Here is a 20947-nt window from a genome sequence, read left to right on the forward strand (position 1 = left end):
ACGCTCAGGTTTCCCCTTAAAAGGAGATTTAGTCATTTTTCCTTTTAGGCAGGATTCACAAGTAGGTAGAGAATTAATATCAGACATATCAAACATGCCCTCTCCCACTAGCTTGTTCATCCTCCTTGAGGAAATATGACCTAGCCTAGCATGCCAAAGGTTTGCCGGGTTTTGACTATCGATTTTCCTTTTGTTTGTTGTCGCCGGTTTATCAACATAATTCACTGGAACGTCTTTTAGTTTTAAGTTGTATAGATCGTTTTCAAGTTGTCCATTTCCAATTAAACATTCATTCTTGTAAATATTGCAAATCCCATTCACAAAATTGCAAGAATAACCATCTCTATCTAGCATAGAAACAGAAATAATGTTTTAATTAAATCTGGAACAAATAAAACATCTATAAAAAGTAACTTAAAACCGTTCTGCAAAAATAAATATTTCCCATAGCTATGGATTTAACTCTGGAACCATTCCCGAGCCTTGACTGGGTCTCACCCATCCTTATCCTATTACTTCTTGTTATCATTTGCAACTCATTGCAAATATGAGATCTACATCTGGTATCCAATACCCAAGAAGTAGTATTAAGAAAAACATTTATTTCAATGTAAAACATACCCTTTGCAGTTTGCAACTGCTTGGGGTATTCCTTGCAGTTACGTTTCCAATTACCGGGTTTCTTGCAGTGATGGCAAACTTGTTTAGACTTGTCCAATTTTTCATGTAACATTTGGCCTTGAGATCATGGTCCAACCATTTCTCTAATTCGGCCAACCTTTCGGCAGTTACATTAGCCGGGGCTGTTTTCGGAGAAGCCTTTTCTAACACTTAGAAAATCTTTTCCCGAACATAGGACAATCTTAACTTATGGAATCATTCTGTATTGTTTGCGTCAATAAGTTTGTTTTGTTGGAGAACAGAAACATGTGGATTACTGAGATAAAACAGACAATTATCGATGATTGTTTAAATAATTTACTAAGACATAAAATTGGCGAATTTTATTTTATGAATCTCACTCCCACTATTTTAACGATTTCACCACCCTCTAGTGAAAACGGGAAACTTTTTCCTTAGTGAGAACATGGAGTCCAATTGACAAACTTATGGTCCCGAATAATATCAGCCAACCATAATTCTCAAAAGGTAGAGCCCAATTGCTTCCAAAGCAACCCCCATGTATTTACCTCATGTCCAATAAGGGCCCAATAATATGACGCCGTTTAAAGTGACATGTCAAGATGACCCATCAATATTAAGTTGTGATGGACGGTCGCCATGTGGATCCCCCAATAATATGAGCCGATCCCATGGGAGTTCCACCCAACTTACAACATTTGTCGATCCAATGTACAGCTTTCCGACGGACGGGCCCCCCCAATAATATGAGCCGGACCGTATCCGCGGGTAGCATCACATACATTGACCGTTGATGGAAGGTAGGAACATTTAAACAATATTTAAATTTCCTTTATTTATCTTGATATAAATTTTAAATCATATTTAAAATGAGGGATTTTATTTATAAAAATATTTGTCTCATCATATTTAATTTATTGCATGCATTGCCGGATTCACGCAATTTATGTCTAAACATGCATACAATCATAATATCACATATTATATAGGATGATCGATTCCATTTCTAATTGACCCGTGGTTGCCAATCACGGGTCTTAGTCCAATCCTAGGTGATATGCAGTATGCAATGCAATCCTATTACATGTGCTTCCAATTTACATTTCTTCAGTCTTTATTGTCTGCTGGGCCCACCGTCTTCAAATCTTGATCTCCCACTCAATCTAATGTATTTACAATAAATAACAATGACAAGTAGGGATACATTTTTAGGTGGTGGGAACGGGCTATAAACCAAGCCCACTTTTATTACATATGACATTCATATCGGGCCATAAACCAGGCCCATATAAAACCAACAATAATAAAGACAAAATGTAAATTCCTAACATACACCTACAAAATTGGTCATGGCAATCGATCATCCTTATCCAATAACATTTAATTCAAAATTAATTTATTGGATAACATGCTGTGGCAATTCAAATTTAAACAAGATAAAATCATATTTTATATATAAAATCTCATTTCACATATAAAATCATATTTTATCTCTATATCAAATAAAATCATATTTTATCTATAAAATCCAATTTTACAAATAAAATCATATTTTACTTAATATATCATAAGATCATATCTTATCATCAATTGTACCAAAATAATTGATTTCAAAATTCAATTTACGGATAAAATATTAAAATTTTCCAAAAATTCAAATTTATCCAAAATCAATTTTAAAATTTACGGACTCGAACAATTCGATCCGAAATCTCGTGAACCAATCAAAAACAATTTTTGACCGGACCAAAATTAAAATTTTAAATATTAAAATTAATTTTTAAATAAAAATATAATTTTTCCCGCGGGCCGCACGGGACACTCCCGGGCCGGCCCGCACCCGGGGCGCGGGCCGGGGGCAGCCCGGCGGCCCCCTTAGGGCAGCGCCTGGCGCCGCCCCTGGGCGGCGCCGTGCGCTGCCCTGGGCGGCGCCGAGCGCCGCCCCTGGGCAGCGCCGAGCGCTGCCCTGCGCAGCGCCCAGCGCTGCGCTGGGCGGCGCCGTGCGCTGCCCTGGGCGGCGACGGTCGCCGCCTTGGGCGGCGCCGTGCGCCCCCTTTGGGCGGCGCCGTGCGCCGCCCGGGGCAGCAACAATTGCTGCCCCACCGGGCAGCGATCCAATCGCTGCCCGGGTTTTGCCCCGAAAAAAAATATTTTTTTTTTTTTTTTAAAAATATTTATTTTGTTTCAAAAACCGAGACTCAAAAATTTTGTACAATTGATTAATTTAATCGTTTGATCTGAGCAACCTGGCTCTGATACCACTGTTGGAAAAACTGGCGGTCAGATCAATCACGATTGATACCCGGTGCAGCGGAAGTTTAAAATTTTTATCATGGAACAATTCCATGGTGTGGGTATCAACCATTCAACGATTAAATTATTGTGTGTGTAAAATTCAAATAACAATTAATTAAATTTTACCTTAAATCTCGCAACGAGATTAATGGACACCAACAGATTTTATCTGCTCTTGTTGTCTCTCCCTGGAACCGATGAACTCCTTCAATCAGGTCCACGAACAGAGGTTTAATCCCTCTGATAGATTGCACTAGAAAATCTATCAGAAGTTTTCTGCGAAGAGATTACACGAATCTGATTCGTTATTCCTGACCGCGATTCAAAATCACAGACCGGAATTTTCTCGGGCAGAGGACAGGGAGGGGACGGCCGAAACTTTTGAGAGGCTAGGGTTCGATTTTTGCTTCTCAAAAATTATGAGCTGTTGTGTGTAATTTCTGTACTGCAATAACTTATTTATAATGCAGGCCACTAACACCTTAGGGCCCATTAGTCATAAGCTGGGGCCCGACAAGCAAAGCCCGCTCGTTCAGAAATTAATATAAAATTCATCGTGACTCCGATTGATGAACTGATTTCACCAATGTGCACAGAAACCATTTCTGCACATTTTAAAGTCAAAATAAATTTTCCTGAATCCGAATTCAGTGGTTTCCAAAAATGTCCATCCCTATGTCATTTTAGGAAACCCTACTCCCTACTCTTATTTAAGAAGTCCAACTCCTTAGTTCATTAAATTTAACTCTTTAAATTTAACTATCTCAACGGGGATTAAAACTCCATTACACTGTGTGACCCTCAATGGTTCAGGGATACAGCTAGCCGTGGGCTCACAACTCCTTGTGACTCGGAACAACACTTTCCGACTTGCCCAACGAATCATGGTAAAGCGCCTAGCAACATCGCCCCATGATTCCCTAGGTATCACTGATAGTGCCTACAAGAACCAGTAGATTTTGGTTAGCGTACAGTACGGTCCCTTCATCCATATATCCCGATCGAATCAACAACCATTGGTATATCGAGAGTCGCTCAAGATTCGATAACTATGCAATACATCTTGAAGATCAAATTAGTGACATCGCATGTGCTACTAAGAAACCATTTCTTAAATCACATCAAGTACTCTGGCCAGAGATTTGTCACACTAATATCTCCTCAGATCGCATAGGATATCCACACTCGCAAGTATGTGGTGAATCCTTGACAACAATGCATTGACTCCTATATGTGTCGTAACTGTACCCAATCTCGACACCTGATGACCCCCATAGAGTCGGTAAACGAGTCAAAGCACAGCACTAGCATATAGAGTCTCCATGATGTTTCAAGTCGTAAGGACTAATGGTGTACAACCAAAACCGCGGACTTTATCCACTCGATAAGTGATAACCACTTGGAAAGTCCGGATAGGGTAGTTCGATTATTCATCCTATGAATATCCATTTGCATGCTTCGAACATCTCCATGTTCCCTACCAATGAAACGTGGTACTCCGCATCGCAAATGCTAGTCTCAAACTCGAGCGATCCTTATCCTTATTATCGGACGGCTCAATCGACTAGGAACGGTTTTAGAATATACAGTGACTATAAGATGTATTTCATGATAGACATCCCCATGTTCTACCACATCTTACATACACTATAGTATATTCAAGGTCTTTATCAAAACAACAATAGTATATCACAATATAACAATATGAAGTAATATAAAGTCATTGCCATAAAAGTGTAAATAATATTAAACAAAAGATTGTTTATACAAAGAGTCATCAAAGCCCATAGCCACACAGTTGGCTCACTGGGCACCCACTCTTACATTGTAGTCGCAATAGAGCGAACTTTTTGACGTGGGATATATACCGGTGTGCTAGGTTTGACCCACAGGATTAGAAGTACGTAAGTAGTGACCGAGATAGATGGCTTGATATATATGCTTATATGTTGCATGAGTATGTGCTATATGTTTTCCATGATTTACTGCTTTAGCACATGCATGTTTTATGCTGGACTGCATCTTGTGAGATGTGAGTCATTGACAGCTTCCATAGGGAGCTTGTAACTCATCATGTACTCGAGTCAAGTATTGTCACTTTCCATGTGAGCCTTGTGTACTATTTTGGATTTGGGTCAAGTTTTGGGGAGGCTCAGCCCCTGGTTTTGCTATCACTAGGAGCGACCACGATGGTGGAGTATATGCTATAGTTGATAGGGTGAATATACGAGTACCCCCGCGGAGTCGCTCTCTGGAAAGGTGTTGTATATTCGGTGGCGCCCTGAGCTGACTGTTTTACCCAAGATTTTAAAGTCATTTATTTGCTGCATATTTGTTTATATATCATTGCTTTCGTATTGAGCGTTGTCTCTCACGCCCCTACGTTTGTTGTTATTTGGATATCTTGTGACGGGGCAGGTTTGAGGCTCGACGGTCTGAGATGTTCGCACTAGGAGTGAGGCCGGTGTCGGTGGCAGCAGGGATTTTAGTGGTAGGGTTGGGACCCTATGAACTTTCTATTTGGTTGTATAAGTGTTATAAACTTTTTTTTTGTCGGTTGTATTTTTCCGATCATATTTGTTGTATTTTGAGTTATCCGCTATTCATGCTTTTAATATTATTGTATTCGCTTAATTACTCTTATTTAGTAGTGGATCTGGATAGGGTCGCTACATTTATTGGTATCAGAGCGCATTGCAACTGGGGAATTAGGCAAAGCCGATTGAAATACTCTTTGTTATTTAAAAGACGACAGATTACGACAAGATTGAAGCCAGTGGAGGCGAACTTTATGGTGCGATCGAGATGGTTATACGTGGGAACGGTGCAGGAACCGCGAGGATCGAGATCATTTCAGTATGCACCAATTCATTCAGATGAGTCTGATGCCATTGGTAGGTGGCGAGACACCTGGAGTTTCCGAGGACTGGATTGAGCGCTTAGAAAACTCCTTTTGACAGTATCAGTGTACTGAGGAGCAGAAGATGGAGACACTAGGTTTCCTACTGGAAGGCAATTCCAGGAAATGGTGGAGAACCATTTCCACACCGGTCATAGCAGCCAGAGGAGTTGCTACTTGGGCAGAGTTTTGGGCGGCTTTCGAGAAGCTATATTTTCCTCCAGCCCTACTACAGTCAAAGTCTAGCGAGTTGTTGAGTTTGCGGTAGGGGTCGATGACTATCAACGAGTACCAGCAGAAGTTCATCGAACTTTTTCCTTATTGTGGGTGGTGATCTAACTTATGAGGACTTGGTGAGCCGTTGTCACCAGGCAGATGACAGAATTCGGAGGAAGAGGTCCATGGGTTCTTCCTCTTCCAGACCGACTAGCTCTTTGGGGCAGAAAGGCTAGTCTTTCAAGAAGAAAGGAGGCAGTGCAGGCAAAGACATCTTGCCGGACAGTGTCCTCGAGTGACCTGTGCATGTTTTCAGTGCGGACAGGAGGGCCACATGAAGAGGGATTGCCCTACACTGATGGGAGCGGCGAGTGGATCCATAAGCACTCAAGAATCTGTGCAGCAGCAGCAACACTCTCAGCAGCAGCGCCAACAGTCGCAGCCGTCATTGCGATAGACTTCTTCTCGATGTCATTCTTCCTTACGGCCACGTGTTCAGGGGCAGGTATTTGCACTGAACCAGGAGCAGGCGGAGGCAGACAGTGACCGGATGATTGCAGGTACCTGTAGTTTGTGTGGTATTTCTGCTTATGTCTTGATTGACACTGGTGCATCACACTCATTTGTCTCAGCACGTTATGATAAGAAGTATAGATTATCGTTTATTCCTTTAGACGTGTTGCTAATAGTATCGACTCCGATGGGTCAAGAGGTCTTGGCCAAACGTCTAGTTGTGGTTTGCATTTTCGATTTTGAGGGGCATCAGATGAGTGCTAAACTGATGGTTTTAGCCATGGAATATTTAGACTGTATTATTGGGATTGATCTCCTAACTACTTATAGAGCTATAGTGGATTTCTATTAGCGGTTTGTTAAGTTTAGTCCTGAAGATGGCGAGGCATGGTATTTCTATGGTGAGGTAGTGCGACCTCCGATGCCAGTGGTTTTTGCTCTGAAAGCCTGGCATGCTTTAGAGTCTGGCGGGGAAGGCTACCTTATCTATTGCATCGATGCATCTTTGGAGGGACCAGACATCCAGGAGATACCCATAGTCCGTGAGTTTCCCGATGTGTTTTCGGAGGAGATTCCAAGTTTATCACCAGTGAGGGAAATCGAGTTTGGCATTGAGTTAATGCCAGGGACAACACCGATTTCCAAAGCTCTGTACCGATTAACACCTTCATAGATGCGAGAGTTGCAGAATCAACTTCAAGATCATCTTGATAAGGGCTACATACTGCCGAGTGTTTTGCCAAGGGGAGCCCAAGTTTTATTTGTTAAGAAGAAAGATGGATCGATTCGTCTTTGCATAGACTATCTACAACTTAACCAAGAAACGGTGATGAATAAGTATCCTCTTCCGTGGATAGATGATCTGTTTGATCAGTTGAAGGGTACTTCCGTTTATTCGAAGATCTATTTGCGATCGGGATATCACCAGTTGAGGGTTAGAGAGGAGGATATCTCTAAGACAGCCTTTTGCACACGGTATGGTCACTACGAGTTCTTAGTGATGTCGTTTGGTTTGACGAATGCTCCAGCTGTCTTCATGGATTTGATGAACAGAGTGTTCTGTGGCTTTCTGGATAAGTTCGTGGTGGTATTCATCGACAATATCCTAGTGTATTCTCGCAGTGTTGAAGAGCACATTTTCCATCTCCGTACAGTATTCAGATACTGAGAGAGAGGCAATTGTATGTGAAGTTAAGCAAGTGTGATTTCTAGATTGACTGAGTTGTTTTCCTTGGTCATGTGATTTAATGAGACGGAGTTTCCGTTGATCCTAGTAAGACGGAAGCCATTTTGAACTTGTCATGTCCGACGACAGTTTCAGAGATTCGTAGTTTTCTTGGGATGGCCGGCTACTACCGAAGATTCTTTGTAGAACTTTTCTCAGATTGCTAAGCCTTTGACGCAGCAGATGAGGAAGGATATACCTTTCATTTGGACGTCAGAGTGCGAGGAGAGTTTTCACGAGTTGCGACGCCGTTTTAATACAGCTCCGGTGTTGGCTCTACCATCTGGATTAGGTGGTTTGGTAGTTCACACCGATGCTTATCTCCAGGGTTTGGGATGTGTGTTATCGCAGAGAGGTCATGTTATATCCTATGCCTCTAGGCAATTGAAGACTCATGAGGAGAACTATCCCGTACACGATTTAGAGCTTGCAGTCATTGTCTTTGCTCTTAAGATATGGCGTCATTATTTGTACGGTGAGAGGTTCGAGATCTTCACTGACCATAAGAGCTTGAAATATTTGTTCACTCAGGCCGAGTTGAACATGAGGCAGCGAAGATGGATGGATCTGTTGAAGGATTATGATTGTGAGATCAAGTACCATCCGGGCATTTCTAATTCAGTCGTGGATGCTCTTAGCCGCATGGTGTATGTGAGTTATCTTCGCACCAACTCGGTTGCGGGAGTGGTAGAGGAGTCTTGTTACTTGGGGTTAACTTTTTGACACAATAAGGAACAGCAGGGAGTTCACGTTTCTTCAGTTCTTGCCAAACCAGCCTTGTATACTCGTATACGTGAGTCGCAGGCCATTGATCTGAAGATGCAGAAGTTAGCCCGATTGGCTCAGGATGGAAATATTTCTGGGTTTTATTTGAAGAATGATGGTTTGTTGTGTCTTTTTGAATGTGTGGTAGTTCCTGATGATTCCACATTGACAGAGGATATTCTGTCTCAGACTCACCGTAGTAGATTTTCTGTACATCCAGGAAATATTAAAATGTACAAGGATCTACGTACGAGGTTCTGGTGGAAAGGGATGAAGCGCAGTTTTTATCAGTTCATATCTCGGTGCCTTGTGTGTCAGCAGGTCAAAGCAGAATTTCGACGACCGGTGGATTGCTTCAGAGTTTAAATATCACTGAGTGGAAGTGGGATCATGTGACGATGGATTTTGTCATCCAATTGCTGATGTCTTCCAGGAATTGTGATACCATATGGGTTGTTGTTGTTCGACTGTTGAAGTCCGCGCATTTTTGGCCTTACAATAGGGACTTTACTTTCGATCGAATTTCACGTCTATACGTGCAAGAGGTTGTTCGTCTGCATGGTATTCCATTGAGCATTGTCAGCGACAGAGATCTGAGGTTTACCTCTAGGTTTTGGGGTAGCTTTCACAGAGCTCTTGGCACTACTCTGAGTCTGAGTACAGCTTATCACCCGGAGACCGACGGGCAGAGTGAGAGGACTATTCTTACTCTCTAGGACATGCTTCGAGCAACAATGATGGATTTTGGACCAGCGTGGCATGACCATTTGGAATTGGTGGAGTTTTCTTATAATAACAGTTACCATCGCAGCATTGGCATGGCACCATTCGAGGCTTTACATGGACGCCGTTGTCGTACGCCTTTGTTTTTGGATGAAGTTGGAGAGCGTCAAGTTGAAAGTCCACATATGATCCATCAGATGACCGATACAGTGGAATTGATCCGTAAGAGGATTAAGGCAGCCCAATATCGACAGGCTAGCTATGCTAACACTCATCGCAGACCTCTACATTTTGAGGTAGGAGAGAACGTGCTTCTTCGAGTGTCACCGTTCCGGAAGGTGATGAGATTTGGACTCAAAGGAAAGTTGTTGCCAAGATTTATTGGTCCGTTCAAGAGACTCGAGAAGGTTGGAGACGTGGCTTATCATCTAGCTTTGCCACCGTATCTTTCCAGTATCCATGTTATGTTTCACGTGTCCTTGATGAGGCAGTACGTGGCAGATGACTTGCACATCTTTCATCCAACTGAGGTGCAATTGGATCAGGACCAGTCCTATGTGGAAAAACCTCTTAGGATTCTTGATAGAAAGGACAAGGTTCTTCGCAAGAAGCGCATACCTCTAGTGATGGTGCAATGGCAGCATAGGGGAACTGAAGAAGAAACTTGGGAGCTAGAGAGCCGGATGCGAGTTGAGAATCCAGAGTTGTTTTTATGTTTTGTACTTTTCTTTGTAATCAAGATTTGTATTTTGTAATCTTCAGTGGTAAAGAAATTTTGTTTGACTTTTCGTGTTTTCCTCTAGACTTAAATTTTGAGGACGAAATTTCTTTAATGGGGGAGAATGTAGTAACCCGTACCCAATTAAGGTAATTAAGGGCAATAATTAACGAAAATAATCAAATTGGGCCACAGCAGATCGGACGCTCCGAAGAGGAGATCGGAGGCTCCGATCGTGATCGGACGTTCCGTCGGCAGCATCAGACGGTCCGATCAGGGCCAGGGCTTACTCATCCTCTATGTCAACAAGGTGACATCATGGCTTACGTGTGGATGGGACATCGGACGGTCCGATGTCTGGATCAGATGCTCCGATCTTGTTCGGACGCTCCTATTGAGGAACAAACGGTTCGAACTCCGTCTATAAATAGAGGTTCATTTTCAAGTGCACCGAGTTCCTTACTTCTCTAATTTCTTTATCCTTCTAGCTTAGATATAGGAAATCATCCTATTGGCAATCCAGAAGTAGCAGAGTGATTCAGACGTCATAGCGGAGCTGTGGCCTAGTTTTGAGGCAAGGGACAACAAAGGGCTGACGACGGATGAAGGTATAGTTGTGGCTTCCTAAAAATATTTAGGAGTATGGAATAGCTTAGTTAAGGCTTTTAGAACTTAAATAATGATGCATGGGTATTTTGCATTGTAGTCGCAGTAGAGCAGACTTGTTGACGTGGGATATAGACCGGTGTTCTAGGTTTGACCCGCAAGATTAGAGGTACGTAAGTACTGACCGAGATAGCCGGCATGATATATATGCTTATATGTTGCACGAGTATGTGCTATATGTTTTTCATGATTTGCTTCTTTAGCACAAGAATGTTTTATGCTGGACTGCATCTTGTGAGATGTGAGTCATTGACAGCTTCCATAGGGAGCTTGTAACTCATCATGGACTCGAGTTAGGTATTGTCAGTTTCCATGTGAGCCTTGTGCCATTTTTTGGATTCGGGTCAGGTTTTGGGGAGGCTCAGCCCCTGGTTTTGCTATCACTAGGAGCGACCACGACGGTGGAGTAGATGCTATAGTTGATAAGATGAATATACGAGTACCCCCGCGGAGTCGCTCTCTGGAAAGGTGTTGTATATTCGGTGGCGCCCTGAGAAGACTGTTTTACCCAGGATTTTAAAGTCATTTATTTGCTGCATATTTATTTATATATCATTGCTTTCGTATTGAGCGTTGTCGCTCACGCCCCTGCATTTGGTGTTCTTGGGATACCTTGTGGCGGGGCAGGTTTGAGGCTCGACGGTCCAGGAGGTTCACACCAGCAGTGAGGCCGGTTTTGGTGGCAGCAGGGATTTTAGTTGTAGGGTTGTGACCCTATGAACATTCGATTTGATTGTATAAGTATTATAAACTTTGTTTTCGTCGGTTGTATTCTGTTGATCAAATTTTTTGTATTTTGAGTTATCCGCTATTCAAGCTTTTAATATTATTGCATGCGCTTAATTACTCTGATTTGGTAGTAGATTCGGGTAGGGTAGCTACACAAAATCCATCATCACATGCTCCCACTTCCACTCACGAATCTCTAAACTCTGGAGCAATCCTTCAGGTCGTCGGAATTCTGCCTTGACCTGCTAATATTCAAGGCATCGAGACATGAACTGATAAACGTTGTGCTTCATTCCTTTCTACCAAAACCTTGTACGTAGATCCTTGTACATTTTCATACTGCCTGGATGAACAGAGAATTTACTACTGTGAGCCTTTGTCAGAATCTCCTCTCTCAGTGTGGAATCATCAGGAACCACCATACGTCCGAAAAGGCACAACAGACCATCATTCTGAAAATGAAAACCTAAAGTATTTCCATCCTGAGTCAATCGACCTAACTTCTGCATCTTTGGGTCAACGGCCTGAGACTCATGTATACGTGTATAAAAAGTTGCTTCAGAAAGTAAAGATGAAACACGCAGTCCTTGTTGTTCCTTCTTATGACGGAAAGTATACCACAAGGAACAATACTCCTCTACCACTCGTGAAACTGAGCTGGTACGAAGGGAACTCACATAAATCATGTGGCTAAGAGCATCCGCAACTGGATTCGAAGAACCTGGATGATATTTAATCTCGCAATCGTAATCCTTCAATAGATCCATCCAGCATCGCTGCCTCATGTTCAACTCAGCATGAATGAACAAATACTTCAGACTCTTGTGGTCAGTGAAGATCTCAAACCTCTCACCGTATAGGTAATGACGCCATATCTTAAGAGCAAAGACAATGGCTGCATGCTCCAAATCATGTACGGGATAGTTCTCCTCGTGAGTCTTTAATTGTATAGAGGCATAGCAATCACATGACCTCTCTGTGACAACACACATCCCAAACCCTGGAGAGAAGCGTCGGTGTGGACCACATAACCACCTGATCAAGATGGTAGAGCCAAAACTGGAGCAGTAGTCAGACGGTGACTTAACTCATGAAAAATCTCCTCGCACTCCGACGTCCAAATGAAAGGCACATCTTTCTTCGTCAATTGCGTCAAAGGCTTAGCAATATGATAAAAATTCTCCACAAATCTTCGGTAGTAGCCTGCCATCCTAAAAAAACTGCGAATCTCTGATATTGTTGTCAGACGCGACCAGTTCAGTATGGATTCCGTCTTTCTAGGATCAACGGAAACACCGTCTCGTGAAATTACATACCAATAAAAACAAATCGGTCAATCCAGAAGTCACACTTACTCAACTTATCATATAAATGTCTCTCTCTAAGTATCTGCAATATAGTATGGAGATGGAAAGCGTTCTCGTTCGTACCGCAAGAATATACCAGGATATCATCGATGAACACTACCACGAATGTATCCAAAAAGTCGCAAAAAACCCTGTTCATAAAATCCATAAAGACAGCTGGAGCATTCGTCAATCCAAACGGCATCACCAATAACTCATAGTGACCATACCGTGTGCGAAATGTTGCCTTAGAGATATCCTCCTCTCTAACCCGCAACTAGTGATATCTCGACCGCAGATCAATCTTCGAGTAAACGGAAGTACCCTGCAATTGATCAAACAGATCATCTATCCGCGGAAGAGGATATTTATTCTTCACCGTCACCGGGTTCAGCTGTCGCTAGTCTATACAAAGACGCATCGACCCATCCTTCTTCTTGACAAATAAGACTGGGGCTCCCCATGGCGAAACACTCGGTCGAATGTAGCCCTTTTCAAGAAGATCTTGCAGCTGTGATAAGTGTGTTTTATATGCATATTTTTGTTATTGTTTGTCTTGCATTCATATGTTTTTGTTGTTGTTTTATTTAGTTTTAGCATATTTCATGCATATTTTTTACATAATACTTCTCCTAGTTTATTTTGTACGATAATTCAAGGAAAACTGAAGTTTTGGACAGTTTTACACGCTCGAGCGCATGTTCTGCTCGCTCGAGCGAGGCCGAGAGAAAAGGAAATATTTTCAGAAGTACACTCGCTCGAGCGAACATTGTGCTCGCTCGAGCGAGAGAAGGAAGATTCTCGAGGCAGAGTGTTGCTCGCTCGAGCACACCTTGTTGCCGCTTGAGCGAGAAAAACGGGAAAATAAAATTAACGAAACAGAGCTGCGCTCGCTCGAGCGCACTTTGTGCTCGCTCGAGCAAACCTCACGGGCAGAGTTTTTAAATTTGGAAATTCTTGCTTGTGAAGGATGCTATCTTTTGGGGATTCTTGGACACTTAAATACCAATTTATTCATCAGATTAGGGTTAGAAAGAGGGGTTTTGAAGGCAAGAGGCGTCTACGAACATCATCTTCCATTCTACTCTTCTTCTTTATTTTATTTTTGATTTTTAGTTTATGTTTTGGATTGAAAACTTTGATTGTGAATCATGTTAGACTTTGAGTAGTTCTTTCTTTTCGATCAAGGCTACGTGATTGGGCCGGACAAATTTATGTTGAAAACTTGGATGTTTATTTGAGATTTTTCAAATTGATTTTATTTTATTTATTTTCAGATTTATATTTGTCTTGTGAATGATCTAGCCAATTGTTTGCTTGTGTGAGACCTCGGTTCTAAACATCTAATCTCGGATTAAACAATAAATAAGCATACAAGATTCAAGATTAAAAGCAATAAAAGTAAAAAAAAAATTATAAACAGAGAATAGGCTGAAACATTTTAACCGATCGAGCGACCAGCTCTGAATAAGAATTTCCAAAAGTTAAGCATACCAAATCAAATTCAAAAATTCATACAATGCATCGCAAAGAGTATAAAATACATTCAACAATAGCATACAAACCTCAATACTCGCATAAACGATACAACAGATAATAAGAAGTTCGAGTACTAAACATTTTCCAACATAAACTAGATTGACATGCTGATTCGACTTCTAAACTGAGTCCCACTTCTATCTCTCACTCTTGATGTTAACCAGGTATTCTCTGACTCGTTCCTGCCCCACCTATTGCCAAGTACACATACAAAATAAAGCAACAGCCGGATAGCTTCGGTGAGAAAGATATTCCCAGTAAAAACAACATAACATTCAATACGAGTAATATAGCAACAACATGCTTTCAAGACAACATAATCGAGTTAATACGAATGATATGCATGTCTTTAAAATCGGGATATCAACTCTGATAAACAAGGGATTGCTTCTATGCTTTTGGGATCCCGAGGATGAGATCACATAACAACTCACCGACTCTCCCAATCGAGGTGGTGCCACGTATCCCAATCCCCTAGATTTTGGTGCGACTATAAGGAGTATGCTGACGCTAGGTGAACTTCTACAACCCAGGCCACTCGCAGTATAGCCCCCAAAATGTCTAAACAGAAAGGGTCGTTCTTCCCATTGAAATCAAAGGTTTGGCTGAAGATGAATGCATAAGAAAAACATAAAGCATTAAGCCATATAACTTAAGCTCAAACAACAAAATACAAGTCCCACATTCTAGAACAAGTATTGATGCAAGTATGTGATTTAAGGGAAACTCAAGAACCAACTGTCTAGAGTGTGCTATCCCGCTAAAACAATGGCAGCTTGTACCTTTCGATACAAATAGCTCTAACTCTGGATAAGCTAAAATAAAAGGTTATATCAAAAACTATACAACCTAACAACAACGAACGCTCAAGGTAAACTCTTTACCGCTCTTTGTTCAACTCTTCGACGATCGACTTCGGCTAACTCTGTGCTCGAAAAACTCCAAACAAATCTGTATGGAGGCAAAATATGATCAACAACTACGAACAAACTCAATAGCCAAAGTTCAACAACTCAAACGGTTCAAAAATCCTAAATTCAAACCGGCGGCATAACGACTATAAACTGATCAAATCAGAAACACAGACAGCAATACAGCATTGCAAACAACTCAATTCAATGCTAAAACATCAAGAACAACTCAAATCCAACACATCTCAAAATCTCCATTTTTGAATTAGGCTTCCAAAAATCATAACAATTTTGAACGACGCTCTATTTCAAAACCGACTGATAATAAACGTTAAGAACTCGTTCATGAACAACATAACCGAAACTCAATCGATTCTAAAAACATCCAAAATATAAGTACAACTGATCGGATAAATACTTATGATAGAACGAAGCTCTCGCTGCTGTGATCGCTAATCTGTCTTCAGAAATAAATTCTAATGGACGGATCGAGCAGAAACCGAAATCACAAAGCTTGGGAGAACTTGGAAGCATCTACAACGGAGGAACACGGCTAAGGGAAGAAGATGGTAAAGTGAGACAAGTTAACCAAGTCAAGATAATATATAAAACTCCATATTTGTGTTTTAGTCCCTGAAAAATCCAAAAATTACAAAATAGACCCTGATCAAAATCAAGTTGGCTCTTGAACTCTGTAATCTCCGATTATCTAAAATAAACTCAATTAAGATAAATTTGAGGCGTTACAATTCTCCCCCTCTAAGAAGAGATTTCGTCCTCGAAATCAATAAAAATCACAACTCATAAGATAGAATAAAGAATAAAAGACTGTAAGAAGAACTCACGTCATCCGAATAACTTAGGAAAACGTTGTCTCATGTCGGATTCTGTCTCCCAAGTCGCTTCCTCGACTCCGTGACGGCTCACTGCACTTTCACGAAAAGAATCAACTTGGTTCTGAGCTGCTTCTCCTTCCGGTCAATGATCTAAATCGGTCGCTCAAAGTAGTTCAGAGTCTCATCAAGCTCGGCTTCGTCAGGCTGAAGAATATGAGAAGGATCTGGATGATACTTCCGCAACATAGAGACGTGAAAAATGTCGTGAATATCAGATAGAGACGGAGGAAGTGCAAGTATGTAGGCGAGGTCGCCTAATTTCTTGAGAATCTCATACCGTCCGATGAATCTCGGAGCTAACTTCCCTCTCTTCCCAAATCTAACAGTTCCTCTGAAAGGAGAAATTTTCAAGAATACTCGGTCTCCCTGATCGAAACTCAGAGGTGTGCGTCTGATATTCACATAATTTGCCTGTCTATCCTAAGCTGACTTCATTCTAGTCTGAATGATCTTAACTTTCTCTGTCATGTCTCTAAGCATATCCGGTCCCAAATCAGGTGACTCGGACACATCGTCCCAAAACAAAGGAGATCGGCACTTCTTACCGTACAAATCCTCAAAAGGAACCATACCAATACTCGTTTGATAACTATTGTTGCAAGAAAACTCGACAAGATGAAAGGAATCCTGCCAACTAGTGCCAAAGTCTAGCACTGCTGCTCGAAGCATATCCTCTAACGTCTGGATAGTCCGCTCTGACTGTCCGTAGGTTTGAGTATGATAAGATGTACTCAGATGCAATCGAGTACCAAGTGCCTCTTGAAGACTGTGGATCGACTTGGGCATACCATACAATCTCACAACGTTGTTGACATACAACTCAGCCATCTGATCGTGATGATACATCATCATGTATGGAATAAAGCAAGCAGACTTTGTCAATCTGTCGATCACTACCCAAATAGCATTGCATCCTCGAACAGATCGTGGTAGCTTCGTGACGAAATTAATCGAAATGTGATCCCACTTCCATTTAGAAATAGACTGACTGTGCAACAGACCGCCTGGTCGCTTCCTTTCTGCTTTCACTTGCTGACAGTTCAAACATCGAGATACAAACCTCGCAACATCTTTCTTCATTCTCTTCCACCAAAACTAATTCTTAATATCGTTATACATATTACGGCCTCCAGGATGAATACTGAACTGACTGAAATGTGTCTCTCGAAGAATACGCTGCCTCAACTCCACAATATCAGTCACGACAATATGGTTATTCACAAACAAAACATCATCTCTAATCTGGAATTCAGACTAATGCCCAGATCTGACTTTCTCTACTGAAATATGAGTGCTCGGATCAGACTTTTGTGATTCCTTGATCAAAATACAAAACTCTGGCTCGGCTTGAATAGCAAACACTCTGATGGTCTTCCTATCTGTTTCAAACTCCAAACCAAAAGTGCAACAATCATCGATCAATTGAGAAACACCGATAGTAGAAAGAGATAAAGAAAAAAGCTTTTGGCTCAAGGCATCTGCAACTGCATTCAACTTTCCTGGGTATTATTTGATTTCACAGTCAAAATCCTTCAACAGATCTAACCATCTTCTATGTCTCATATTCAGTTCTTCCTGTGAAAACAAATATTTAAGGCTCTTATTCAGAAAAGATCTCGAAAGACTCACCATAAAGATAGTGACACCAGATCTTTAAAGCAAAAACAATCGCAGCGAGCTCAAGATCATGAACCGGATAACGAGTCTCGTGCGGCTTTAGCTGCCTTGATGCATAAGCTATCACATTCTTATGTTGCATAAGAATGCATCCCAAGTCTCGGTTAGAAGCATCTTAATACACGGTAAAACCTCCATTACCTGATGGAATAGATAGAATCGGAGCACTGGTCAGTCTCCTCTTCAGATCAAAAAAGCTAGCCTCACAATCTGCAGTCCAGATAAAAGGCGCATTCTTCTGAGTCAGCTGGGTAATTGGCTTGGCAATAGCTGAGAATCCCTCGATGAATCGGCGATAATAACCAGCTAAACCCATAAAACTTCGAATCTCAGGCACTGATGTCGGTCTAGGCCAATTCATAACCACTTTGATCTTGCTGAGATCGACAGAAATCCCATCTCCTGAAATTATATGACCGAAAAAGACAACTCGATCCAACCAGAACTCACATTTAGACAGCTTTGCAAACAATTGCTCAACCCGCAAAATCTGCAAGACGATCCTCAAATGCTCTACATGGTCAATACGGTTCTTCTAATAGATAAGAATATCATCGATGAAGATAATAAAAAACTCATCCAAATAATGCTGAAAAATACGGTTCATAACACCCATAAAAACTGCTGGAGCGTTAGTTGATAAGTGCATTTTGTGTGCATTATTTCGTGTTATTTGTATGTTTATTTTGTCTGCATTCATATTGTTTTATGTGTGTGTTTATGTGTTTTACTTTATGTGTGTGCATTTCACTCTCCGGGTTAATTTTGTAGAAAAATGTATTGTTGAAGAACGAATTATGAAGCAGCCTTGATCAAAAAATCATTTTTAATTCTAGAGATCCAAATTCAATCTCCCCTGTTCAAAATGAAATTCATGATGTTTTGAAGCTGCTGTCCAAATTTCAGCTCAATCCGACGGTTACAACTCGAGATATAAACTTTTAAAATTCATCGCGTGCAGCAGAAAATGTTAGGCGCTCGAGCGAGATTTGAACTCGCTCGAGCACGAGTTGCAATTCTAGAAATCTTCTTTACATGGCGCGCTCAAGCAAGAAGTTCACTCGCTCGAGCGCATTTTTTGTCGTGAGATATGTTTGAGAATTATATGGTTGGAAGGAAATTAATTGGTAGGGGTTCCGGACCATATAAATAAAATATATATCATATTTTTGTGGTTTCGGAGGTCCCAAAACGCAGACAACACAAGGGAGGCGGGTACAAGGCTTGTGAGAGAAGATTTTTCTTTTATTTTCTTCTTATTTTTTTTAATAATTGTTTTCAATTATTTAGTAGATTTTCTTCAACCAAGACGACGTGATTGGGCCAAACAAATTTATGTAGAAAACTTGGATGTTTATTTGGGATTTTTCAGACTTGATTTTATTTTATTGATTGTTAGATTTATATTTGTGTTGTGAATAGCTTGATCAACTATTTTCTTGCATGTTAATCGATTCCAAGTCGACAGAGGAGGTATTTATTTTGATCACTTTGATTATCAACACATGGTACAACCGAGAAAAAATAGAATTCGGTTTCAGTGTGCGGTTTTAGGTGAAAACTGAATTTCAAAAATATTTAATGCATTCAAATTTGATTAGAATTACGAAAGATTAATCCGTCAATATTTGTGTAGGTTTTATTGTTCTTGAAATAAACCTTTGAACAAGTTAGGAAAATTCACGTAATCTAAGATTAAATCTGAGTCCTGAATCGGCAACATGTTACATGATTTGTTCGGTACCTACGTGTGTCTTGGTTGTCTCATTTTAATTAAATTTTCCTTTCAGCTATTTTAATTCTTATTTCTTAAGAAGTTTTTATTATAAATTCTTATTTTATTTAAATCAAATTTCTTTTTATGATTTTGTCTAGATTAAGCTAAATAATTAATTCTTGAAAATTGACTGCAGTCCCTGTGGGATCGATACTTGGACTCTCTGTCCACTTTACTTTTACTTGACCTGGTACGCTTGCTAGTAGATTTATATCACACCGATTTAGCCGGTCAAGTTTTTGGCGCCGTTGCCGGGGATTGTTTAGTTAATATTAGGATAGATTATTTGCTTGAGACTAGTTTTTTTTCCTTGCATTTGTTTAATTATTTATTTTAATTTTAATTTTCTTACTTGTGAGGTACTTGGAGATGAATCATCGACAGGTGTTCACATGGTTTGGCCAACAATACTCGAAGCCGTTCTATGTTGCTTGGGGGAGATTCAATTATTTGGCAGACAGATTTTGGTACCATGATTTTTCAAAATACACGCTAACTCAGATTTTTTATGGTGGATTGGATGAGACAACAAGAAGTTGGGTAGATTATGGAGCTTTTTCAACTGGCAGTCACTTGTTTCACTGAGATTACGAAAGTACTATGCACTTGTTAAATGATATGGCAGATTTCGACTACCATTGGCATTGTGATCCTTCACTGCAGGGTTGAAGTCACCAATATCCTCCAGATATCAACTCTAAAAATTTTGAAAACCAACCACCTGAGCATCAAGAAGAGTGTATAGGGCATGTTGAAGATCATGTGGCTCAATTGGAGAACATTGTGCGACAATAGACAAAAATAAATAAGTTCTCAGAAAGCCGCATCAACTTTTTTAGATTCTTAGATGAGCAGATTGAACATTTTATAGAACCACTTTTCGAGATCTATCCAGTGAATGAAGTAATTGCGCCAGATCATGTTAAAAAAATTTTGAAGAACTTTTAATTGAAGAGGAGCCAGAAGTGATAGTGGAGAAGGAAGAAATATACAAGGCAAAAGACTTGACCTTGTCAATGGTCTTCACATGCACACCATTAGAAGATTCGTTCTTGCCATTAACGTCAACTCCAAAATATTCCATCCTCTATGAGCTTCAGCCAAGATTTGGAGTCTCCTTCCAAAAAAAAAATTTCATGCCGAGTATTGCTGGATTGACGAGCTTTCCATGTCAATATCACGCCAAGATTGAGGTCGTAGGAAATTAAGACCCATACGTAGATTCGTATGATTCTTACTATGGGAGACAGCCACTCTTTGATGGTTGCTTCTGCATAGTCGGGCTGTAGACTATAAACCTAGCATTGATTGAGAGGCAACCCAGTGTTCTTTACCTTGCTTTTTATTTTATTTTTTGCGTAGTTTTATTTTTATTTTTATTTGATTTATTCTTCTTTCCCATTCTAATTT

At 40.7% G+C, this 20947-nt stretch overlaps 2 protein-coding genes across 2 annotated transcripts; both read left to right on the forward strand.

The window, feature by feature from the left end:
• The first annotated feature begins 7238 nt into the window (after window positions 1–7238).
• Window positions 7239–9271, forward strand: LOC140889297 (uncharacterized). Its single transcript, XM_073297015.1, has 5 exons — window positions 7239–7446; window positions 7688–7746; window positions 7938–8201; window positions 8523–8751; window positions 8877–9271. The coding sequence occupies exons 1-5, from the start codon at window positions 7239–7241 to the stop codon at window positions 9269–9271; spliced, it is 1155 nt and encodes a 384-aa protein (XP_073153116.1).
• Window positions 9272–9373: 102 nt separating this feature from the next.
• Window positions 9374–10033, forward strand: LOC140889298 (uncharacterized). Its single transcript, XM_073297016.1, has one exon. The coding sequence runs from the start codon at window positions 9374–9376 to the stop codon at window positions 10031–10033; it is 660 nt and encodes a 219-aa protein (XP_073153117.1).
• The last annotated feature ends 10914 nt before the right edge of the window (window positions 10034–20947 follow it).

The sequence above is a fragment of the Henckelia pumila genome, chromosome 3 (assembly GCF_033568475.1).
Source record: "Henckelia pumila isolate YLH828 chromosome 3, ASM3356847v2, whole genome shotgun sequence".
Taxonomy (NCBI): Eukaryota; Viridiplantae; Streptophyta; class Magnoliopsida; order Lamiales; family Gesneriaceae; genus Henckelia; species Henckelia pumila.